This window comes from Emydura macquarii, unplaced genomic scaffold, assembly GCF_026122565.2.
Source record: "Emydura macquarii macquarii isolate MOO-44397 ecotype Brisbane River unplaced genomic scaffold, CSIRO-AGI_Emac_v2 contig_2768, whole genome shotgun sequence".
In the NCBI taxonomy this organism is placed as follows: Eukaryota; Metazoa; Chordata; order Testudines; family Chelidae; genus Emydura; species Emydura macquarii.
In genome coordinates, this window is record NW_027132905.1 from 10363343 (window position 1) to 10387401 (window position 24059).

At 40.0% G+C, this 24059-nt stretch overlaps 1 protein-coding gene across 2 annotated transcripts in view; it reads left to right on the forward strand.

Annotated features, from left to right (window-relative positions):
* FSTL4 (follistatin like 4) overlaps nt 1-17324 on the forward strand; it is a 431301-nt gene extending 413977 nt beyond the window's left edge. For both annotated transcript variants that reach the window (XM_067566476.1, XM_067566477.1), the window contains exons 13-16: nt 3891-4040; nt 4668-4775; nt 9969-10078; nt 16463-17324. In XM_067566476.1, coding sequence (XP_067422577.1) covers nt 3891-4040; nt 4668-4775; nt 9969-10078; nt 16463-17165 — 1071 coding nt within the window. In that variant the 3' untranslated portion in view covers nt 17166-17324. The remainder of the gene's footprint in view (nt 1-3890; nt 4041-4667; nt 4776-9968; nt 10079-16462) is intronic.
* The last annotated feature ends 6735 nt before the right edge of the window (nt 17325-24059 follow it).

Below are 24059 nucleotides of genomic sequence, written 5' to 3' on the forward strand. Positions count from 1 at the left end.
TGTACATTCAGCCCATTCATGTGCTCTAACTGAAAATCTCTGATCAAGGGCTTCAGAGGTGCATACACACCTGAAGTGGGGCACCCATCTCTAAGAACCGCAGTTACTGCACAAAGTTTTATGCAGGGTAGATATGCAATTGGTCTTCGCTTCGAGTCTGATTCATTGTGGCAATTCCTATGCTTCTAAGGCTGATTTTAAAAATAAAAACACATTATGATCCTGATTTAGGGATTATTAATGTGATACAGAGCCTTTGACTATAGTTAACTTATTCACATGCATGTAAGCTTTTCATGCAATGGCTTCCAATTCAGAATTGAGATAAAGTGACAGCACGGAGGCATAGTGATGTGGAGAAGTTTGCACCACTACTGAACATTCTGTGTACATCCCATTGAAAGTAAGGACAACTTGGGGCCCCCTATCTGGAATGTTCTACAAACACTGGGATTTTTTAAAACCAAGATTATATGAATTCAAAGAAAACGGATGAAGGAAAATTTTGTCCTAGTGGCAGTGAACTTTTAGTATTGGATCAAATGCAATAATACACAACATGGCAAGTGCTATAGTAAGATTCACATGCCTTTAAGGCCTTGAATTAAGTTTTTTCAATGATTTATGTCATGCTATTGCACTGTAAAGCATCTCTTGTATAATCTAATTGAACTGTAAAATATCTTCAGATACTGAAATATGGCCAGAAATGTCATTTGTTTGTATGCCGTAATGAAGAAAGGATATCATTGGGTTAAATCAGTATTTTTTTAAATATCAATAACTGGCAGGTTAATATTCTTTTCTTCATTTGAGCATTTTAATATACCATCTTATAAATCCAGACTGTGATCCTCACCCCTGAGGTTAGCATTCTGTGTGGACATGTTATTAAACGTTATTACAGCTGTTACAACTCACCGACAGACTTCTGGGTTTCTTTTTTTGAAGAGCTGTAAATATTGGAAAGGTGATATTGGAAATTCATCTTGAAAAGAACAAAGAAGGAAGGACACTTTAAAAAAGCAGTGGTGGGTTTAAAAAGAACTTTTAGAGTGCTATTTGTCTGATCCTTAGGGAAACCTCTACAGACCTGATCCATCTCCCGCTGAAATCTTAGGGCCCATTGGCTTCAATGGGAGCAGGAGTAGACTCTGTCTCAGGTAGTTCTAAATAACTTAGATTTACATTATTTTTTTCTGTGTATTATTTTCAGCATTAGTCATGTAAACAGTGATACAGTTATACAAACAAGGCAACCTTTGGTGGGTTTACAACAGAAGTCGCTTCATTTGCTATCAAATTGGCATAAAAGAAGATGTAGCATGGGCAAGGCTGAATGTATTACATTTTAAGTGAGTGCTGCATTAGACCCTGAAGGCCAGATTTTAGTCCCTACTCCAGCTGATTCACACCACTATGGCAGCACAGAGTTGTTGGGGCCTGTAAACAGGTTTAAGTTAAATGTGCTCTGACCTTCTCTAACTTAGTGGTGGTCTACAGGGGAAGTTAGTGCACAGTAAGCTAGGTTTGAATTTAAAGCCTGCTAGCTACTCCACACTAACTCCCCATCAGGACACTTACTGCGCACTTGAAGTGCCCTCAGGCAGTTTAGCCTAATGCAACCAATATACTAAGCTGAGGCCCACAAAGGCATTCTTAGTGCACAGTAAGTGTCCACACAAGGAGTTAGTGTGGAGTAGCTAGAGAGCACCCGCTCTGGTGGGGTTTTTCCCTCTGTAGACTAGCCTTCACAGCAAGAACTAGACTGGACTCTGGCTGGCTCCAGGACCTGTGGGAGGCATAAAGCAGAACTCAGCCAAACTAGAAAATCTGGCCCCTTATCTTCAAAACTTAGGCCTGGTCTACACTCTGATTTTTGGACCAATGTAACTATGTCGGTTAGGGTGTTATTCTTTTACTATATTAGTAATATTGATACAAGTCCTAGTGTGAATGAAGTTATGCCGATAGAAAAGTGCTTTTATTCATTCCCTTTCTCATTCAGAAATAAGCCATAACAGCATCCACAGCAGGAAGTTCATACCACTTTCACTCTGCTGGGATAGCTAAAGTGACACAACTTTTGTGTGGAGACAAGGCCTAAAAGTCATAGCTGCACTGACAAAAAAAACATAAGCATTCATTTCCTCCCCATGTTCTGTATCTGCTCCACAACAATGCATTCAAATAAAGAAGCCAATACAAAACAAAAGTAATTAATGGCTAGTTAGCAGGTGAATTTTTGCAAGTTCGCCCATTATGAAATAATGATACCGAGTACTTTCCAGCTCTCATTGAAGCTAATGGAAGTTTTTGCTTTAGGGCTCAATGGATGAAAAATCAGGCCCAAGGTTATTTAGATTTTTTAACATTTTTAGAGCATTTCTTAAAAGTATTCATTGTGCTGCTGTTGTATCCTTTTACATGCTAATCACTTCTACTTAATCTCAGATAATGAAGACTATTATTCTAAGAGATACAGTATGGCCCAGTGGAAAACACATCACACTGGGATCTAGACACCTTGTCTCTATTTCCAGCTTTCCCACTAACTCACTGTGAGACCTTGGACAGTTCACTTGGACACAGATTTTCTTCTGTGCCAAGTTTCCATTTGCTGCAACAGTGGGGCAATGGGGAAGGAAGAGTTTGTCATGGAGACTCATGGCTTCCTGAGTCTCAAGTTGCATGTTTGCTACTGAATATTGCCAACCCCCACCTTTGAAAGTCACGAGTCACGACTCAAGTATCATGGGATTGGCCTAAAAGTTGTGAGTTTTTAAAAAAAATAGAATTTATCATGGTGTTTGGTCTGTCTTTTGGTTCACACTCAAAGCTCTATGCACACAGAAGGACCACTTACCAGCTGAGAATAGCCGAAGCACAATGGACTCCAGCTCCACCCCCAACCTATTTCTATTCCAGGGTCAGGTAGAGGTGGTGGTATAGGACCTAGATGTACAAGCTATTTTCACCAAACTAAAGGATTCTCAGCAGGCTAGATTCATCTTATTTCCAACTCTTGTGCACCCACAAAGTGGTGCAGATAGGCCTGAACGCAACAAGAATTTAGCCCTCCAGACTTTAGATCCCCAATATTGTACTTTGTTAGGCACTCTGAGATGTACCAGTTGAAAAGTACTATTACTGTTAGAATAACTTACCAGTCATCAATAAAAATACACACGATGGGAAAGAAAGGATATAAAGAGAAAGCCAGCACCAAAAAGGAGAAGCATCACTAGAGGAAATATAGCAAGGGACAAATCCTGCTTGCTCTAATGATATGTAGTCTCACTGGCTTCAATAAATGCCTCAGATGTGAGTAACAAGATGTGCCTGCAGCATATGATACTTTTATAAATTGCAGGAAGTTTCTAGGTTGGCATTAAGGAGACTATTGGACTCTTCTTTTCTGCAGCTACTAAGTCCACAAGGACCTGAGAGCCAGATTTCCGAAAACTGAGACTGAAGGCTATAGGAACAATGTAATACAATAATTTCATTAAAACGTAAATCACTGGTTTTTAAACCCAAAATGAGATTTATATTGCTAATAAATGTTGACAGCGCTATAAGTCTTCTTGTACCAGGGGATACTTCAAAAGATTTTATTCTGTGCAGCATCGTGATTATTTGAATATAAATGGGAGCTTGCAGCAGAGTCCAGCAGCTTAATCTCACTGGGATAGATCCAGACTAAAATGTGCTGCCTAATACAATAATTATGTCCTGTTTTCCAGGAAAAAAGTGAAAGGGGAGAGAAATAATTTAGGCATACTACAGTCCCCGTGGATTTTTTTTTCTATGATTCCGGGCTAAAGTGCAGGCTGCTGAGAGCATGGTTCTGAATTCACACAAATTAAACCTATTCTTCTCTCTTTCAGGAAGAGATCTGTCCTAGAGTTGAAGGTGAAGCTGTTCATTCCTGCCTCTGGGCTTCAGCTGTCAATGTCAGAGACAAGTATATTTATGTGACACAGCCCAAGCAGAACAGACTAATGATCATTGATATCCAGACTCAGAAAGTCATGCAGGTACTTGCCAGGAGAACTATTTATTCAGTGATGGCAAAGGGGCTTTGATATGCTAAAGAATTAGGTCCCTGTCCAATGGACCTCTGACCTAGCTGATATGTTGGGCATATGTTTTCACCCATCCAGGCATACTGTCATTTGCCATGCTATAATCTCATTCTCAAAATGACAGTCAGTCCTAGGAATATATCTGCAGTCAGGTTTGCAGCTACCTTGGATAAGATAATGGTAGAAAGTATTTCTGACCTACACTTACTGGGTCAGATTCTGACCTCAGTTACAACCAGATTGAAATGAATGGGATTGCTTAAGTGTAACTTTAGCAGAACTTGGCCCCTGTATTTACTAGATAGAAGTTGTGGTGTGAGATGGAGTATTGTCTAACTATCAGATCAGGGACTGGGAATCAGGCTACTTTTCTATTTCTGGCTCTTCCACTGACTTGTAGTGTGATTTTTTTCCCCCAGCTCATTACACAACTCTGTGATTTCATCTCCCCAAACTGGGAGGTCATGGATTCCACAGGAACATTCATAGTAATCTTTGTAAACCAACATTAACATAAATAATGTGCATGAGCCACCTTCATTTGACTAAATGTGAATACAAATATTTGTTTCTTTCAAGTCTATGGATGTTGACCCCTTACCAACCAAATTACATTATGATAAATCACATGACCAAATCTGGGTCCTTAGCTGGGGGAACATGCTGAAGTCCCATCCAACATTGCAGGTAAGTGTTGTATAAAATTAACATTTTACCCTTTCTCTCTTTTAGCAGCACCATTGGCTATTGATAACACTTTCTGTCATGAATTTAAGCTGTTCTTTACTTGAATAGTCATTGTGGATTATTTCCCCCCCATTTCTCTTACAGTTTAATCTGTTTCTGAGCCACTGTCAGACACAAAGCTCTGAATATGATGTAGACCAGCAGTGGGAGTGCATTGTTGCCACTGTCCATTTTGTTTTTGAGACTGATGACAAAGCTAAGCACCACAAATGCATGCTGAAATAACTGGTAACTGACTGAGTAAAAAAACACAAAGCTCACAGTGATTTTTGCAGCATGATCTAAGCCTCCTTTCAAGTAGCATGGGTCCTAAAGCAGAGCTAGCAGAAAGTGGATGCAAGGCAGCTGTAATGGGCACCCCTCTGGTCCAGGTGGTCTCTACGGCAGATACAGAACTCATTCAGCCAGCTCATGACCCATATAGCAGGATCCCTTGGAGCAGGGAGCAAGTTTGGGGCGGGCAGAGGTGCCACCCAGACATTCCTACACCCTGGGTACTCCCCTTTAATATAATGGCCCATAGCGACCATTTATCTGCGCTGCACTGCCCTCAGACAGCCCTGATCTGTGCCCAACCAACCCTAGAAAAGAAGCAGAATAAGCCCTACACTTAGCACAGCACCAGCACAGAATGCATTCCTAAGGATGATGCAATAAGAATGCAAAACATTGTGTGGTATTGTGTGGAAAGGGCACTATATATAAAAATACATTGTACTGTAGTTCCTCCAGAACTGTTTGGCCAGTCATATGCCTCCATCAAAACAAGCCTGTTTCTCTTTTTTAACATAAAGGAAGGATAGATAGTCTATTAAAAACGCTTAGCTATTCTTTAGCTTTATATAGTATGGGTCTAAGTTTTTCTGCTGGTCCATTAAGTTGCTGTTTATTTTCTTTGAATTCTGCTGATTTTATTTCACTTCTTTCCCCAAAACTTAAGCCTCTTTTGTGGACCAACTATGGAGCACAATACAATAGTATTCTTCTTCTCGCAATAAAATATAACTCTTTAGCAGAGAAAGAAATAGGTTGTTCACTGTGTCTGTATTGAGAAGTAAAAAAAAAATGGAGTGATAATTGAAAGTATTCTGCAAATTCAGCTTCAAATCCCTCTTTCTGAATAAAGAGGTCAGACTGGTTTCCAAAGCAGCTCTCAAGAATAAAGAAGCACACACACAGCCTATAGGACAAATACACTAGTATAAACAAGTCCATGAACCTCCATGTAGTTACTCCACATTGATCCTAGTTTAACCAATAAAGGAACTGAGCCATACACATCATTTTACCAAAGACTAGAGTTTGGCACATCCCCACACACTCCTCTGTAATAACTATTTTCTGATACCCATTGTCTAGAACCTTCTGGATCTATGAAACTCAAGCTTTCCCCTTTATAAATCATTGCCAACAACATCCTGATCCTTCAGGGCTAGACTGAGCATTGGCTCCTAGCCCAAGGTTAGATGTGATGTGCACGTCTGCTGTCCTGGGAAGGAACTCAGACGCAGAATGGCACAATTGCTTTCCTTCCCCCACCTGTCTTCCACAGTATAGAAATCTGCTAATGGTCGTGCCCAGCAGCAAACTACAGCCCTCCCATAACAGTTTAGCTACACTAGCCAGCAGATCCAAGGCCAGGTTCCCATCTCCACCCCCACCACAAGTGACTGCCTCTGCAATGCCAGAGGCTAGGCAGGGGAGTGGATTGTGGGTTCTCACTTCGCCTTTGATCCTGTGCAGTCATGAAGGATTGAACCACCTGCTGGTCCTTTATATTCTCTTTGAATTAATTGGTGATAGACTGAAGAAACTATCCTAATTTTCACCCGCAAGGTTCCACAAAATAATAATGTCACGATGCAGGAAGTGAGGAAACCTGACCTGAGGTTAGAGTGAGAGCAGAGATTTGGCTTCATGCTGTTATTTTGACAAAATCCATTTTTTCAGCTCATACATGCCATAAAAATTAATTAATCCACATGACTACTTTAGGTTGCCATTATCGGCATCCTGTTTGGATGAGCTGCTATAGTACTGTGCTGTTCTGTCTAGAGTTACTCTTACAGTATAGGGCCTGATTTTCAGGTGTGCGTAGCACTCACAACTAATGTCTGTAAGCATTGTGTGTGCACAACCCCACTGAAATCAGAGCTGCAAACTCTCAAAGCAAAAAAAAGAAAAAGCCCTTAATTGCACATGCTGTCCTTGCCGCCTTGTCTGCAGACACTCTCAAGGCAATGGACCCACCTGGTTCTGCTGCACAAAGGGATCAAATATAGGATTCTGGAGGACTATGCAAGGGATGTGCAATCCCTGTGCAGCGCTGGAAGTCAGTTCCAGGGTGAAAAAGAAGGGATAGAGAGTAGTCAACTGGACGCAGAGAGAGTGAGACAGGTGAGCTGGAAGTGGTGAGCACTGGGTGATCTGCCACTGCATGGATCCTCTTGACCTGCTACCTCCTCTGCTCATAGGGAGGCAGAAAGCTTAAGGACCACAGATGCCTTTCTGGAAAAATAGATATACGTTACCAAACACAAATTGTTCGGTTCAGCACACGAGTAACTGGATGAAATGTAAGGCCTGTGGTATACAGGAGATCAGACCCAGTGACCTAGGGCTAGATACAGAAAGGTGTTGCAATGCCTAACTCGTAGAAGTGAAATGCTGAGTCATGAGCTAGCTGCGTGGGCTACCCACGCATTGCATAGGGGGAGTTAGGTGCCCAAGAAAGAGATTCTTCAAAGCCAGCTTAGCAGGAAATGACCTACCCAGCCAGCCCTGAAATGCAGAGGAAAGGGGTGAAGCTTAGGACCCAATCAAAGGTATTTAGGCAGCTAACTCCCATTGATCTGGACCTTAGGCACCTTACTGGCAGGCCAGAAGGAGGTGCCAATTGGTGCTCAGGATTCTCAGCCACACACACCCTCTCCTGGAGTTAGGCACCTAAAAGCAAGGTCAGCTTTTTCTCATGTACAAAAGAGAGCAGGAGATCCATGGTCAAATCCTGTTACACCTGATTTGGAGCTGGGATGTGAACTTCGGTCTTCCCCATCCCAACCACAGGGCTATTGGGTACTATAGGGACATGTATAAGCCCCAAAATTTCCCACTCGCTTGGCCCTGGCTGTCTTTTGTGTGGGGCCCCAGCCCATAGGCATGCTCAGAGCACATCTATGCAACAGAGTCCTTCAAGAGAGATTAGGCAAGGGAATGCCCTGTCTGAGAATTGCTCTGGGATCTCAGCTTGAGCAAGAGCTCCAAGCAGCTCAGTAGCTGTGGTGCACTGTCAGGATTTAAATGGCTTCATAGGGACCCCCACCAGCAGATACTTAGGTGCCTACAGAGTTAGATGGCAGCTGGCAGTGGTTTTGAAAATACCAGTGACACCACATGTTGGCAGTAGGTGCTTCAATAAGAAGTTAGGTACGCAAATATCTTTGTGAACTGGGCCTCTTGAGTCTACTCCAGCCCTTATGCTGGAGCTTGAGAGTGGGAGGGTTTTTCCCCTTGCTTCCCTGCAGAGCAGCGACTGCCCACCTGACCTATTCAAGCCAGATGTTTACCCATAAATAATCACCTTCTTTACAGCTGTTGATAGCTGTACCCTATTGCCATGCACATTTTGCAAACCAATGGGCCCCCCCTAAATAAATGAGGAATCCTAAACTGTTGTAATCTGTGGCAACAGAAGCTGAACAACAGCAACTAAACCGAAGTTTCTGAAGCAATCTCAGCTAACTTCCTTGATGACTAACATGGGACCCTGTACAAGATACAGGAAGACAAAATGGGTTCTCTTTACCCTTTCCAACTTAATAGCTTCATCCAGCTGTGAGAGGTTTCTGTAATTAAAGGAGAAATGGCACAAGCTTGTGATTATTAACAAGACAACACCAACTGCACAGCAGGAAACTTGTTATAGGGCTACAGTTCTCAGATGGTCCTTTCTGTTATTTTGTGAAATGCAGATACACGTGGATATCATTAGATTAACAGCAGCAGCAGTATACCTTTTGTTTTTCTGATCTCCCCCATCCCCCCAATACAAATTTGGAGTGTCTAATTTGATGAGGGTTTTTCCCCAAAAAACATTAATAGTTTCCCATAGCTCTGTAATAAAGAAAAATAAAATTCAACTGTACAGTTTGACCTTAATTTTCTTCCTCTCCTCAGAAATCAGGGGTTTATCAAAAAGAGCTACGCAGTCTATTAATGGGCTGCTATTGTTTAGTTGTTATTAGTTTATGGGAAAGCAAATGTATAATACTGTTTCTGGCTTCATGAAAGCTCTCTGGCATTTTTCTCAAAGAATTTAATTGGAAGCAATGTAAATGGCATGACTAGAATGTTTGAACTAAACCTTTTATGGTTGTAGCACTTCCTGTAATGAATTATTTAGCCATAAATTTAAATGACCTACTGTTAGCAAATGACATTAGCAAAAACTTCTAATGAATTGACCTAAGCCATCTTGAACAAAAACAATCCCAGAAAACAATTTTGTATTTAACATTTTAATTATTTAAAATTTCTACCTCCTACTTTTCTGGGATTATATGGGAGATAATAAAGCTGAGTTTTCCTGGCAGCAGAAGGTTTGCATTGGTTTGAAGGACAGCATTTTAAGACAGTGCCTTTTTCTGCTCTTCCATGTATGGTGCAATAGATCTGTGAACATTTCTGCTCCTTCAAAGTGATAATTAACTGCTGTGAATTAGCTTTTGATCATGCAAGACAGTGAATTATCACTGCGCATTTAAGTATGCTTAATAAATATGAATATGAAATAAATGTTTACTTTAAACAGTGTGGTGTAGATTATTGCAGGTTTAATATTGTCACACAATTTCAACTTGTGCATGATTGTTTTGTCTACTGATATAAACATCTTCTTATGAAAGGAGAGAGAGTTGTGCTCTTACCTTACAAATGTCAACCCTCAAATGCCATTTTACTAACACTGTTTTTCAAGGCAACTATTTCAAACACTATTTTGAACATATTAACCAATTTGAATCTCCTAGATACATGGGAAAATCATTTTGATGTAATGTGCAGTTATGTAACCTGTATTTACTTCTCTTTTCCTTCTTGTTTTCCCTATGCTCAACATTTTGGTTATTTTTGTAGGTAATATCAGAGGCAAGTGCAGGGGAAAATCAGCATATCATCCGCACCCCATTTGAAGACGTGGATGATTTTTTCATACCACCTACAAATCTTATTATTAATCACATTCGGTAAGAAATGGTCTTAATAACTCATCATCATCATACTTTGTGTTTCTAGGAAGCCTTCTGTCTAGTCATCTTAAAGTACTTTACAAACATTAATGTGTGACATAGTAAAATATTATTATCCCCATTTTACTGATGTGGAAACTGATGTATGAACAGGATAAGCAAATTGCCCTAAATTATTCAGCAAGTGTGTGATAGAGCCAGGAATTAGAAACTTGAGCTTCAAGCTCATGCTTTAACCACCAGACCATACTGTAAGAAATCTAAAATTCAAAGTGTACCACTGAGGGTATGTCTGTATTGCAAATTAATGTTTGATTGTAGCGTTGATCTATAGTTGCAAACAACTGATGGCACAGGCTTCACCATGGGCTAGCCATCCCAGTACAAGCCTCTAAGGACTCTGGGTACATACCAGGGTAGACATACCCAAAGATTTATTGATCTGAGTGGTAAAACTTTATTCTCATTTAAAGTTCAGCTGTTGAATACATAACTGACTATTTGCATGCTCAAATGTGTGATTTGTGTGTGCAGTAACAGTGACTGCACAAACAAATGGTGCATGCATTTTTTTAAAAAAATGAGTACCATGTATTGTGATTACAATAATTACCATTTAGCTAACACACATTTAGTTAACACACAACTCAAAATAATATGCATTATTTCATGACATTAATGTGACAACTACATGTTAACTGTTGAAATCAATGGTAAGTACATAGTAATTGATTATATTGCTACCATATATAGCTCAACCACTATGTAATAATTGTTTTTATGTAGTCAGTATAGCTTAGTTGTGTGCCATATTCTGCTTTTTGGACCCCAGTCCAACAAAGTCCTTAAGCAAATGCTTAACTTTAAGTTAATTGCTGGATTGGGGCTCTACTGATGATTGCAACACTGTCAATGGCATAGGGTCACACTGGTGTGACTATGTGCAGGCTTTGACCCAGTGTAAATAGTTCTGTGCACTGAAACAAACAGTAATTTGACCCATTTTCCTTACTAATGTTTTGCTAGTATATTTATTTCTCAACTGATCATTTATCATAGTAATAGTAGTAACTAATAAGAGAGCCGTCTCTCTCTCCCCCGCATCCTGTGGCCTCAGAGCCAGTGAAGCTGGCTCTCTCCCTCCTTCCCCCACAGCCCCGGGGCCTGAGAAGCCAACTGGGGGAGCCCAGGCCCCTGCTTGCTCCTATAGACATCCTATAGACATCAACATGTGAACTGGGACCACATGCAGGGGGATGGGACAGTTTAACTTTTTGCTTCAGTGGTGGTTACATATAGACAGTTTTCCTAGGAAAAAGATCTAATTTGATTCACTGAAAATATTCTTCCTGTGCAAAATACAGACTATTATTCCCAATTTTGTATTTAATTTGTTCCAGGCCATATCTCCATTAACTTCCGTAGGATGTGGATTTCACCCTCAGTGTAGAAGAGAGTATCTAGCAAACTAATGAGACTTACTCAGGTCATATTTTAAATTCTTCATTGAGAAAAAATAAAGATGGTACCAACACATCCCTTATTTCACAGGAAGAAGGTCAATATTTTAAGCAACCTCCTCTGAGAGCAAAAGAAAAAAGATTCTATGCACAGGTTTCTGTGTATATATTTCAACTCTCTGTTAATTCAGATAAATAGCTAGACATTCTTCAAGTAGTGCCCCTGTGGATGCTCCAGTTCAGATGCCCATGTGCCCCACATACCTTTGATAAGAGATTTTCATTAGCAGTGCCCATTCAGCCCATGCATGAGCTGCTGATACCCTCGTATCCCACACTGAGGCTATATTAGGCTGCACCGGTGAACCACCCTCAATTCCTGTCTTGGCCTGAGACAGAACTTTATGTGTCCACATCATGCTTGCCTCAGCTGCTTGCTTAATTCTTTCTACTTAATTTGTTAGTTAGTAGTAGTAGTTAGTTACTGGTTATTGAAAGATTGTGTTATTTCTTCTGGGGAAAGCCTCCCTGTGTGGGGCATGCCCCGCTCACTGGGGTTTAAATGTTCCTTCACACGTAAAGAAGCTATCTTGGTCAGTGACAGACACTTTAAGTGTGTTCGTTACCAGGGAGACTCGCACTTCCCACAGAAGTGTAACTTCTTAACCCTCAAATCTCATACACGGAAAAACCAGGAAATCAAGCTTTGACTGTTAATGATGGAGTGCTCCCTTTGCCTCACTTCGGAGCCAGGTCAGGAGACCCCCCTCCATATCTGTTAACAGGGATCTCTAGCACCCCTTCGCATCAGGGCCTTCCTTCCCCTGGACATCATGACGTTATCATACTCGGTCAGAATTATTCAAAAGAGCCCTCAGATTTCAGTCAGAAACAATCTTCAGCTTCTAGATCACACAGCAGCTTGCGTTTTTGTGACCGAACATGCAAGAATACGCCTTCACTGTTTCCAGGGGTGGCTCAGACAAGCTTACTTGTCAAACAGAGACAGCCTAAACAAACAGGTGTCAGTTCCTCAACAGGTGAAATCGTACCTCGATTGGTGGAAGGTTAATCACAATGAAGGGTCAGGAGTCTCCTTCCTCCAACTGACACCAACATTAACCGTAACCATGAATGCATCTCTGTTAGGATGGGGGGCACACCTCAATGCTCTAACAATACATGGTCTCCCCAAGACAATCCTCAGATGATCACTCCAAAAAACCCCCTTCCTTATCAAATTGTTGGAGTTCAGAGCAATCAGAAATGTCTGCCTTCATTTTCTGCCTCTCATCAGACACAGGTCCATCAGTCACGACAAGCAATGTGGCCTACATATTCCATATCAATTGGCAGAGAACAGTGAGATCTCCTTCCCTCTGCACTAAAGCAATAAGATTATGGAACTGGTGCACAAAACATCGCATGAGAATTTCAGCAACCTATCTCCTGGGCAGGCAAAATGTCACAGTCAGTGCTCTTAGCAGGTGTTTTTCCTAAGACTGTGAATAGGAGTTGGATTCCCAGGTTCTTGTTGGCATAGTTCAGACTTGGGGATTTTCAGAAATGGACCTCTTCACCATAGCTACAAACAAAAAATGCTATCTATTCTGTTCAGTATGAGAGGGGGTTAGATCACAATTCCTTGGAGGATACCTGCCTCCTCAGTTGGATGAAGAAGCTGTTTTATGTGCATCCCCCAATGCCTCTGATTCTCAAAGTGATGAACATAATCAAACAGGATAAGACCAGAGTTATCCTTATAGCCCCAAAATGGTTGAGGCAGGCGTGGTTGCCTTACCTGTTTCACCTAGCTCTTTGTCCAGCGATATATCTTCCAGTCACTCTTCAGCTCCTCTTCCAAGATGCCAGTCAGCTGCTGCATCCCAAAGTGAGCATTCTCCACCGCACAGCATGGCTCCTTAATGATTTGTGGGGTTAGAGTTGGTCCGTTCTGCAGAGTGACGACAGAGATTATTAAAAAACAGGAAAGATCCAGAAATACTTACATTCAAAAGTGGAGATGATTAATCACTGATGTGAATTCCAGAATTTGCTCACTTCTGCTTGTTCTGGAATATCTGCTGCCACTAAAGAAAATAGTTAGTTCTCTCAAGGTTCATTTGGCTGCCTTAACAGCTTTTCATACCACTTTTGAGGGATTCTCACCATTTGCTTACCCTACAACCATAAGGATTCATGAAGGGTCTAGGTAATCTCTTTACACTCGTGGAAAGTCCCTGCCACAGTTTGAGACCTTAATTTGGTTCTTAAAAGTCTCATGAAATCTCCTTTTGAACTGATGGTGACCTTCTCTTTACTGAGTTTGTCCATGAAAACAGTCTTCTTAGTGACTATAATATCAGCCTGCAGACTTAGAGAAACTGGGGCCTTAATACCAGACCCTCCTTTCACAGTATTTTACAAGGACAAAGTTCCCTTACAGCCATACCCCAGCTTTCTTCCTAAAGTGTCTTCTGAGTTTCATCTGAATCAGATCATTTACCTACCAATTTTCTTTCCAAAACCACATAATTCCAACCTAGAGATGCTTTCCATACTCTAGACGTCAGGAGGATATTACCCTTCTATCTATATAGGACTAAATCATTTCATAAGTTCCCTACACTGTTTGTTTCATTGGCAGACAGACGTAAAGGTTCTGCTATTTCTACACAAAGACTATAGAAATGGTTTTGGTGTGTATTATAGTTTATTACATCTCCCGCTAAAGTGTCAGCTCACTCCAAGAGGTCACAATCTATATACATCTGTGGCTCTACTTTAAAATGTACAGTATCTGAGCTCTCCAGAGCTGCTACAAGGTCTTCGGTACATACACCTGAGTCGATGCCTCTAGCTCTGATGTGACAGCTGGCAATGCAACTTTTTCCTCTGTGCTGGACTCGATTCCCTCCTTGTTATGGGGCTACTGCTTGGAAGGCACCTGAAGTGGGGCACCCATAGGGACAGTACTCGAAGAAGACAGAGAGGTTATTAATCCTGTGAAGTAACTAATTCTTCAAGATGTGTCATCCCCATGGATGCTCCACTACCCAACCTCCTTCCCCTGTGCTTTGGAGTTTCCTTCTGAAACTCGATGGTGGAAAAGGGGCTGAGGACAGTTTACCCATGCAGCCTGACATAGCCTCAGTGCAGGACATGAGGATATCAGCAGCATGTGTGTGGGCCAAATGGATATTGCTAATGAAAATTTCCAACTAAAGGCACAGAGGGCACACACCCATCAGAAGTGAAGACCCTCTGGGAGGGGACACATCTTTGAAGATCTACATTTACTGCACAGAGTCAGTAATCACTCTTTTACCTTTTGGGGGTTTTTTTTAGTTCCTAGGGTACTCTACTGAGTCCATTTAAAAAACACTAAGAGCAACATTTTTTCACTGATATTTCAGAGCACAGATTTCACCCAGGCATAGCACCTCTTCAGCAGCTGTGTGCACAGAATGCACATTCTGACCCACTTTCTCCAATTAAAGTTTATCATATATGCATGGGTTTTCTCTTATTCAGGCACTTGGCCTGTTTTAAGTAGTCTTGAAAGAAATGCTGTAAAGAAAGGCATTTTTTTTTAGAGTACTCCAATGCACTCATTCAGGAGAAACACGGGTTTTCTCTCCTATATCCTCCACATGCAGTGCCATGTGAATCTTTACTGCAGCTATTTTAAGTTTCTAAAGAATCTAAGAATAATGGGCAACTGCAAGGCTAAGCCCAGTGATTTTCATGGGATCATCCAGTACATTGGCTAGTTCTTCAGGAGTGAAATCACTGCTGAATGTCTCACTGACATTCTGTTTAAGATTAAAGAAATAAACCCACTGATTGAAGCAAAATATATATTTTAACTGTGCAAAAACAAGTCTCTTGTCACATTTCCTAAAGCAATCTTGCATCTTTCAAAGAAGAGCCAAACATCTCACTTAATTTCCTTCTCTCTGTATTGAATGGATGAAAAGATATTCACTGTAAAATTAATTTTCACTCACCCAAGTGAATACCGGTGACCTAGATCGGGAACACAAAAGGTGCCATTTCTATTGTCTTCCTTTCACGTTAAGTAGAAACATTGCCTGGCTATTGCTGACCTTTTCCTCTGGTCGACATAAGTCAACTGCACTGCAGCCTGTTGCTTTCATAGAACATTTTATTCAGTTTTCATTTGATTTTTTGTTCTCTCAAAGCTGAAAACAAAGACCCGAAATGTCCAGTGCAGCGGTACTGCTTTGAAGGGATCATCTGATACGCTCCTAAACCACCCATCCTCCCAGCAGATGGTGTGGGGGTATGGCCCAGACTGCCTGCACTGCAGCAGCCCCAGATACCATAATGGTCCCCTGGGGCCATTGGCAGCAACAGTAAATTAAAGCAATCTGAGGGCATCTCTAATTTACGCTAAGGAACTAGCTCAGAATCAGGGGGCACAAAGATGCCTTAAAGAAGTTATCTTTGCGTCCTTTCCCCTTTTTAGGATCAGGTCCAAAATGTGCTTTAGTTAAGCAAGTTTTGATTTTGAGCTATAAAACATCTGAACTACACATTGAATTATATCGCACCAAACTAGTTTGCAACCCATAAAGGGTCCAATCCTGCACATTGTTCCTATTATTGATTACTGGTGTTGATCAGACAGTTCATGTGAGCCAGGATTTCTTGCATATATAATGGCTTGTGGGATCATGTCCCTAGATTGTAATTACATATTAACCAAAAATGTAGGGTTTTTTGAGCACATGACAGCAGAATGAAAACATTAGTGATTTCATAGAGAAAAGTGGACATTATTACACACAGTAGAAAACAACAGCATGGAGTCTGCCCATTTTCCTGCTTTTGGTGTTCTCTCAAGCATGTTGCTACAGCTCCAGAGATGACTTCAGTGTCATGTTTTATATTTCAGGTTTGGTTTCATCTTTAACAAATCGAAATCTGCAGTTCACAAAATTGACCTGGAAACTGTGACCCACATCAAGACTATCAGCTTCAAAAACTATAGCTGCATTCCACAGACTATGGCTTATACCCATTTGGGAGGCTACTTCTTTGTCCAGTGTAAAAAAAATACTTCAATACTAGCATCTCCCCAGCTCATTATTGACAGTGTTACAGATTCTGTGATTGGCCCTAACAGTGACATATCGGGTACACCCTATATTTCCCCTGATGGACGCTATTTGGTCAGTGCAGCTGAAGACAGTGGCAGGATTAAAGTCCAGGCAATAACCATCCAAGGGGAAATCAAGTTGATTTATGACTTACAAACAAATGTACACGTATCTGATCTGACATTTCAACCCTCTTTCACTGAAGGCAATCAGTACTATATATATGCTACGTCACATTTGCAAACAGATGTGCTTTTTGTAGAGCTGTCAACAGGGAAAATGAATGTACTGAAGAATTTAAAGAACCCTATCATGTCCAAAGACTGGCCCTGGAGCAGCTACAACAGAATTATGAAAGACAGTGGATTATTCGGACAGTATCTTATTACACCAGCTAAGGATTCATTGTTTGTTCTTAATGGGAGACAAAACACATTACACTGTGAGGTTTCAGGTATTAGAAGGGGTAACACAGTGGTCTGGGTTGGAGAGGTATGAAAGGGCACAAAAGTAGAGCCTTCAGCAGACAAGTACTGATTGGACCTTACACTGCAACAAATAGGCAGTAGCATTGTATATTTTTACACTGGGGAAAAAAACTGTATAAGCTTCGTGTTGCAACACTGGTCTACTTGCAAGTTTTATAGTATAAGGTATGCTCTGCTAATAGAAAGTGGGTTGTGTTGGGATTTTTTTTGGAAGTATGATTTATGGCTTGAGTTATGAAAAGAATGTATACCTGGAAATGGAATAATTTCTCCACCGAGGTATTGTATACGCTGCATAACTTGATGATTCTGTAGAACAAAACAGCTTCTGAGTTTCAGTACTGATGAGCCTCTAAGTTATGTTGAAGTCATCAATTTTCTTTCAGTCGGTCTAACTTCAAATTGCCTGTACTTCTGGCTGAAGGACCCTGACTACGCAACTCTTAACATTTCCTGAACATGTAAGCAGTAAAAACACATTTAAAACTGACCTTTGTGATGAGAAAAAAAAAATCACAGAAAGCAGTTTTCAAAATGCAGGCATCCAGGTGAGAGATTTAATGGAACCTGATCAGTTTCCTTTGTGGGATGGTGTTAAAAGAATTCTTTGATGTAATTTCAGAACCCAACATGACAGAAATATCTACTGTCAGCTCTCTTTTTTTCTTTTCTCTCTTTTGCTATTGGCAATTCCGAAGGGAATGCAGTAGAGTCTCACCTCTTCCTGGATGTATAAAGAATATTATCTGATTGTATTTGAGAATCTTCTTAGTGGAAAAATTGGGGGTGGGAGAATAAATTTGAAAGCCAGAAAATACTGGTAGTCAGATATGCAGAATCTATTGTATCAGGAAATAAAGCACCCTTCCTTCAGCACCTAGTGACTCAAGTCAGATGGGACATAGTGTACGAAATCACTTCCTGCCTGCCAGATAGCGTAATAGCCAGGATTGTTCCCAATGTAGGCAGAAACATTTCTAAAAATTAATCATTTCCCTCATTAGCAATTTACCAACACTGAAGTGACTTCATTTTTCATAAAACAATGGCTACATATCCAAATCCACCAGTTTCAGTAACATATATTTAACGAAGGATTCACCCATTATAATTGTAGTCAATTTACATGTTTCTCTTCAGAGATTCTGGGAAAGATTACTTTTGTGTTGCCTTTTTCCTCTTTACACTTCTTTATCTTTAATTACCATTTATAAGAAAGGAGATTCATGTGAAAACCAAATAAATTACCCCTGAATGCAACAGTTGGCATTGAGAAAGTTGATGTCCCATAAAAATATACATCCATTTCCACATTTATAGACATATAAAAAACTTTTCTCTAGTTCCATTTAGTAGCTTGCAGTGTTCATCATCATGAAGTAATCAGGATAAGAGTAGTTATGGGTAACTTTTCAAAGTGGTGCAAGCCAAACAATTAAAAACTATTAAAAACAGTAGGAAATGAGCAGCTAAATCCCACACACCGCTTTGAAATGTAATCTTGTTGTTAGTGCAAATACCTTTTCCAAGGAAAGCAATTGTTACATCATAGCACTTGGCCTTTTGAATGACATGAAAGGGTAACTATGCTCTAGCATGACTTTGGCTCCCCAGAGTTTATATGAAAGCAGAGGTGCTTAAAAGAGTAGTAACTATTTTCTAACACACGTTTGAGTCACCCTTCTCATAACACACACAAAAGGATTTTAAATTGGAAGGCCACAGACCACCTGGCTTTAAATATTAGCTTTTACTGAAAGAGTTGCATTTTAGGATGGCTATAGACATCAAGTAAGTTATAGCCATCTAAGTTCTCTAATGATTAGTATAAATCTGTTTGGACAGACAAAAAAAGAGGCAATGAATCCTATGAATTCATTAGATATGAAATCTTTTAAATTGCCCTTTAACATTGATAGGATGAAACCTACATATTTTCTCTTATGAGCCATAGGGATTAGAAGACACTATCCCATCATTAAAACATGGACCTACATACCTTCATTTAGAAATGCATGGTGCTCATGCTTGTCTATTCATCTAGTGAGGAAACATACACATGTCAAGGAAAGGAGGAGATCAACTTTGTAAGTACCTTTAAATATGCACAACTCCTTTCTAGAACCAAGCTATATCCATACATTTCACTCATACTGAAAGTGTTTTATTAGGTCAGACCACTGCGCTAGTGTTATCTTTTATGACTTCTTGAATATTTTATTATGCCTACTGCAAGTTTCCTTGTAGAGAAGTTCATTGTGTCATAGATCAAGCAAATATTACTTTTTTAAGAATATTTTAAAAATGTAAATATCTGTTCAGGTAAATATTCTTACAATTGGTTTATATAGGCTGTGAAGGATGTGTAATAGCCCCCACTTCTTTCTGTTTGTCTCAAAATATTGGACTAGCAGTCACTCAAACTCCCACTTAAACCTTTCAAAGAGGCTCCCATTTTTTGTTTCTGCAGCCCAAGTTCTGGTGACGTGTTTTCTAAATCGTCCTAATGGGTATATTGTACTTACTTAGAAAAATGAAGTACAATTTAGATTGTCCACACTACTTGTGAAAAGTTCCAGTCATGGTCAATCTAAAGTGCTGCACATTTGTTATTCCGGATTTCTTTTCTTATGCCACCAAGATCACCATTTTCTCTGTACCAGAAAAGGTTTAACTTGTGTTTGCCTTTCCACTCTGATTGCAAGCATATTAAATCTCTTTGATTGCAATTTCATTTTCATTTCTTTGTGTGTAAGTAGCAATTGCTTCACCACTTCACATTTTTTTCCTGGCTAATAAATTATTAATCACAATGATTAATTTCAATGAATTTAAATTGAATTAATTAGTTACTCTAACATGCTCATGTATCACTATTTGATGGACACTAGGATCACTGAAATTAGTCACTGGTTTCAGTTAGAATCTAGTCCCTGATCATTCACTGCTTAGATTAAATGGTAGTACAAAAGAAATATCATTGCTATTCTAATCAGTAATTTTTCCCTTTTCTTTTTCATTTTCTGACTATGGAAGGATTGTTATTTAGTAGTGAGAGCTATTCAGTCTAAGAGTTAGGCATGTAGCTGATTTTGAAAGAGTACAAACTAAAAAAAAAAAAAAAAAAGAGCAGGAGTGCTAAGATTTGAAACCAGAAACTGTGAGTCACCTGTTGTTTAGAATTTTTATGAACCTCTGCACATCATAAATCAATTAAATATCCATGGACATTCCTTAGTCTTAGAGTGGGTGCACATTTGCAATTCATTACGCATAACAATGAAAATATGGAGACAGGAGGCTTTCATGTCTGTTCACTAAACCCACCCAGAAATTTCCTTTTAATAGAAGTGGGAATACTGGAAAATCTTGACCTGGCCATTTGGGTCACTGAACAGTAGAGCTCCACTGAATTCTCCACCTTCTTTATATCATCATTATTGATTATTTCTTACAGTGCCCAAAAGTCTGCAGAGTACCTCACAATACAGATAAAAAGACCATGCTGTGTGTTCCCTAAGTAGCTCAATGTCAGACATGATTTACAAGGGGTTAACAAAATAGAAGAGAGGAGGAGGTACATGGTGAAATCTGTTTGACAATATGGTTACTCAGCAAGGGTGCGGCTTGATGGAGTAAAGAAATATTGTTCTGTGTGTTCTACAATGTCCCTCTGTCCCATACTTTTCAGGATTTTACATGAGGAAAACATCCATACGATTATCTGAGTACAGTTGCTTTCTGTTCATTTAGCATTCTCTCCACTGAACTGAACAATTCTTGATTAGCAGGTTTCCCAAAACCAAATTTAACTTCTCATGTCAACAGGCGAGCAAACGGAGCCACCCAGAAGTAGGCCTAAATGAACTATGTATCTAAACACATGCCACTTCATAGTCCATAGTTTGCTTCTTACACTGTGAAAAGCTAGGGCCAAATTCCGCTTACCTTGCTTTCACAAAGTCTGATAAAGGCAAGTAGGTGGAGGCTAATTTTCTGATGGGATTACTAATCCCACACTGTTTGTGATCTGAAAGCTACTGCATTTCCTGACTCGCTGTTTTGCAAAAGAGGCACTTTCTCTCTTTCAGAAGCAGCAGAACTCTTAAGCTGTAGAAAACCGGACAGCGATTGATTTTAAAATCACTTTCCTCTGCCTGTTCTGCTACTACATAAGAGTTTATTCTTCATCCTAACTACCAATCTGTCTTTTCCTTGCCCCAGCCTGAATCCCACACACCATGTGGCCTACACCTCTTAGTACATTGTTCCTTCCTCCCCTCAATCCACAGTGTTTCTTGCTATACTTCAAGTAGCCTCCCAGATAGATAGATAATGCCAGTTGCTGTCTTCCAATCCTTCTAAATTCCATCATGCTGCTGTGCGGACTACTTATGCACACATATGCGCTACTACCTCTGTGTCATACTTGTCTGAGTCAGCCACAATTATCATGCCATCCAGCAGCTTCATTGCTTAGCTCTGTCCCCTTGGAGCAGGGACATTTTTGCTATTAGCATTCTGAACCATAACCAATCAAAAACAAAACCATTAAAAAAATCTCTCCAGCTGGGGAAAGAAGAACCTGTGCGTTTCTTTAAGGAATTGCACGGTGCTCAGATATTACAGTAGGCAGCATGGAATAAATGCTTAAAAAGAAAAATGTTATCATAAATAACCCAAGTAGACAATGCTGCCACTAAACATTATTTCCTATGCAACGGACTGTAACAAAATGACAGGGAAAGGAAAGGCCAGTGGAGACTTTGACTCTGTAACCTGTATGCAATGACAGTTTTTCACATCAAGATTTTGTTTAGAAAATAGGAGAGAGAGAGATCAGGATGTGAGCAATTTTTAAATACTCCTAATGGGATTAGGGAAGGTGAAGCATAAATCTGGCCTACTGGTGAATTCTGCATACGTTTACCTTTTATAGAAGATAGGCAAAATCCAAAATGAAGAGAAATTTAGCTGAAGCTCTTTTTGTGCCTAAAAAATCCAGATTGTGTTACATTTTTGGGAATTGCTCTAGAAAACTGATGCTAATTGAAGTGAATGGACTGAACTTTTGTTTATTCCATTGAAGGCTAGCTTTGCAAATGAATGAGCCCTGTAAATACAGTGTATGCAGTTCTTTTTACTATGTTACAGGCATTATCTACTAACTAGCGCCTGTGAACCAAAAGAAATCAGTGCAAAAGAGTTAGTCTGATCCATTTTTGATAGAGGTCTTAAATATTAAAATTCTATCTTCACTTGCTAAAAAGTAGGTGGAACTTAGTTAGACATCAGTGCATGTGTAGGTTATTTGCTTAACCATATCTCTGCCAGATATCGACGGACATGCTGCTCTTCTATCCAAGTCTCAATTGCACCCTGTTCACAGAAATACATTGCCTAGAAAGGTCAAACCCCAGTCAAGCTGGATGGAAATTTTGTAAACTTCCTCCGAACACCAGTGTTAATGACTCTTGTGATTGTTATACAAGTCCCCTGACATTTGGTCCTTTACTTTGAGCCCAAGCTAGTGATGAGATAAGAATCTCAGTTTTCATTTAAAACAAAAAGTAAGTTTCTAGCCCTCATGGTTGCAGAGAAGATCTAGAAAACTTGAGCTCAGTGCACCTAAAAACACCCCACCCCAAAGATGTTTTGTAATTTATTTTTAAGCCTTCTGATATTTAAATCAATGTCAAGATTTGAGAATGGGTGTGGGACTAACACTCGATGTTTGAGGATGACAGTATTGAAAACAGAAAAAATACATTTCCAAAAAAACGTTTGCAAATTTATTTTTCCATTCTCAAACCAGCTCAAAATGCTATATAAAAAAAAATCACCCTCACTGTGGTACTTCTGTCATGCAGACTGCCACTGCCTTGATGCTAGCTTAATTAAGAACTTCAGTATATAACCCTTGGCATTACATGGTGTGTCGTTAACACCTGACTGAAACCATCAGCTAAAGTCTGTAAACACAAAAGCGGCAAGGAAACCAGATGCATATAGCAAGCAAAAAGAGCTTGTAGTCAAACAAGCCACTCCAAGTTAACAAAGGTTAGAGTGCTGGCATTTTCAGAAGTGCAAGTCGCATGTTTCTGGATTATCACAGGCTTCCATCACTGTATTCATGTCTATTCATGCCTCTATCACTGTCTGAAGCCCCTCATAATTACCCAGATATATACCACAATTGTGCAGTTTCTAGCTACTCTGAAACAAAACAAAAGGACCAAGGGGTGACCATAATTCAAATACTCTACCCTTTGTCCAGGTTAAGGAAGAGTAACCACTTATTTGTAATGAACGTCCTGTGGTGCCCATGAAAGGTACCTAAAGCGTAGACTTAACACCATGCGGTTAACATATTGCCGATACTGGTTTTATTGAGAACCCCAAAACATAATTGTCAGACAGCTTAAAGCATTGATATAAAGATTCTGTATATGGACAGATGGTGCTCACCATCTTTATGACTGGTGGGCATAGCATTTAAGAAAGAGGGGCCTAGGATTTTATACCCTCTTATTCCCTCCACCTCACCCCTTTCTTGTGAAAGCTCCAACCAAGTTAGTTAGGATTCCCTTACAGGTTAATTTTAAATTTACCTGTCTGGCATCTAATTGCTTTCAGACCATGTGCATGTTGATGGACTCAGATCCTAGTTCAGATTGGAGTTCAGCGCTTGAATTTACACATATAATGGGCCAGATCTGAACACTATGAAGTTTGGAAAAGTTCAGATTGACCCTTCACACTTTGTCAATTTAGAAGTGTGGCACTGATTCAGGCCCATATCTTATTTTACCTAGAGTGAAGACAGGTGCTTCACATTACAGTGGCCAACAACCTTCATTTGTCGCCTTCACACACTCACATTCCTGAGATAACGGATTACCTT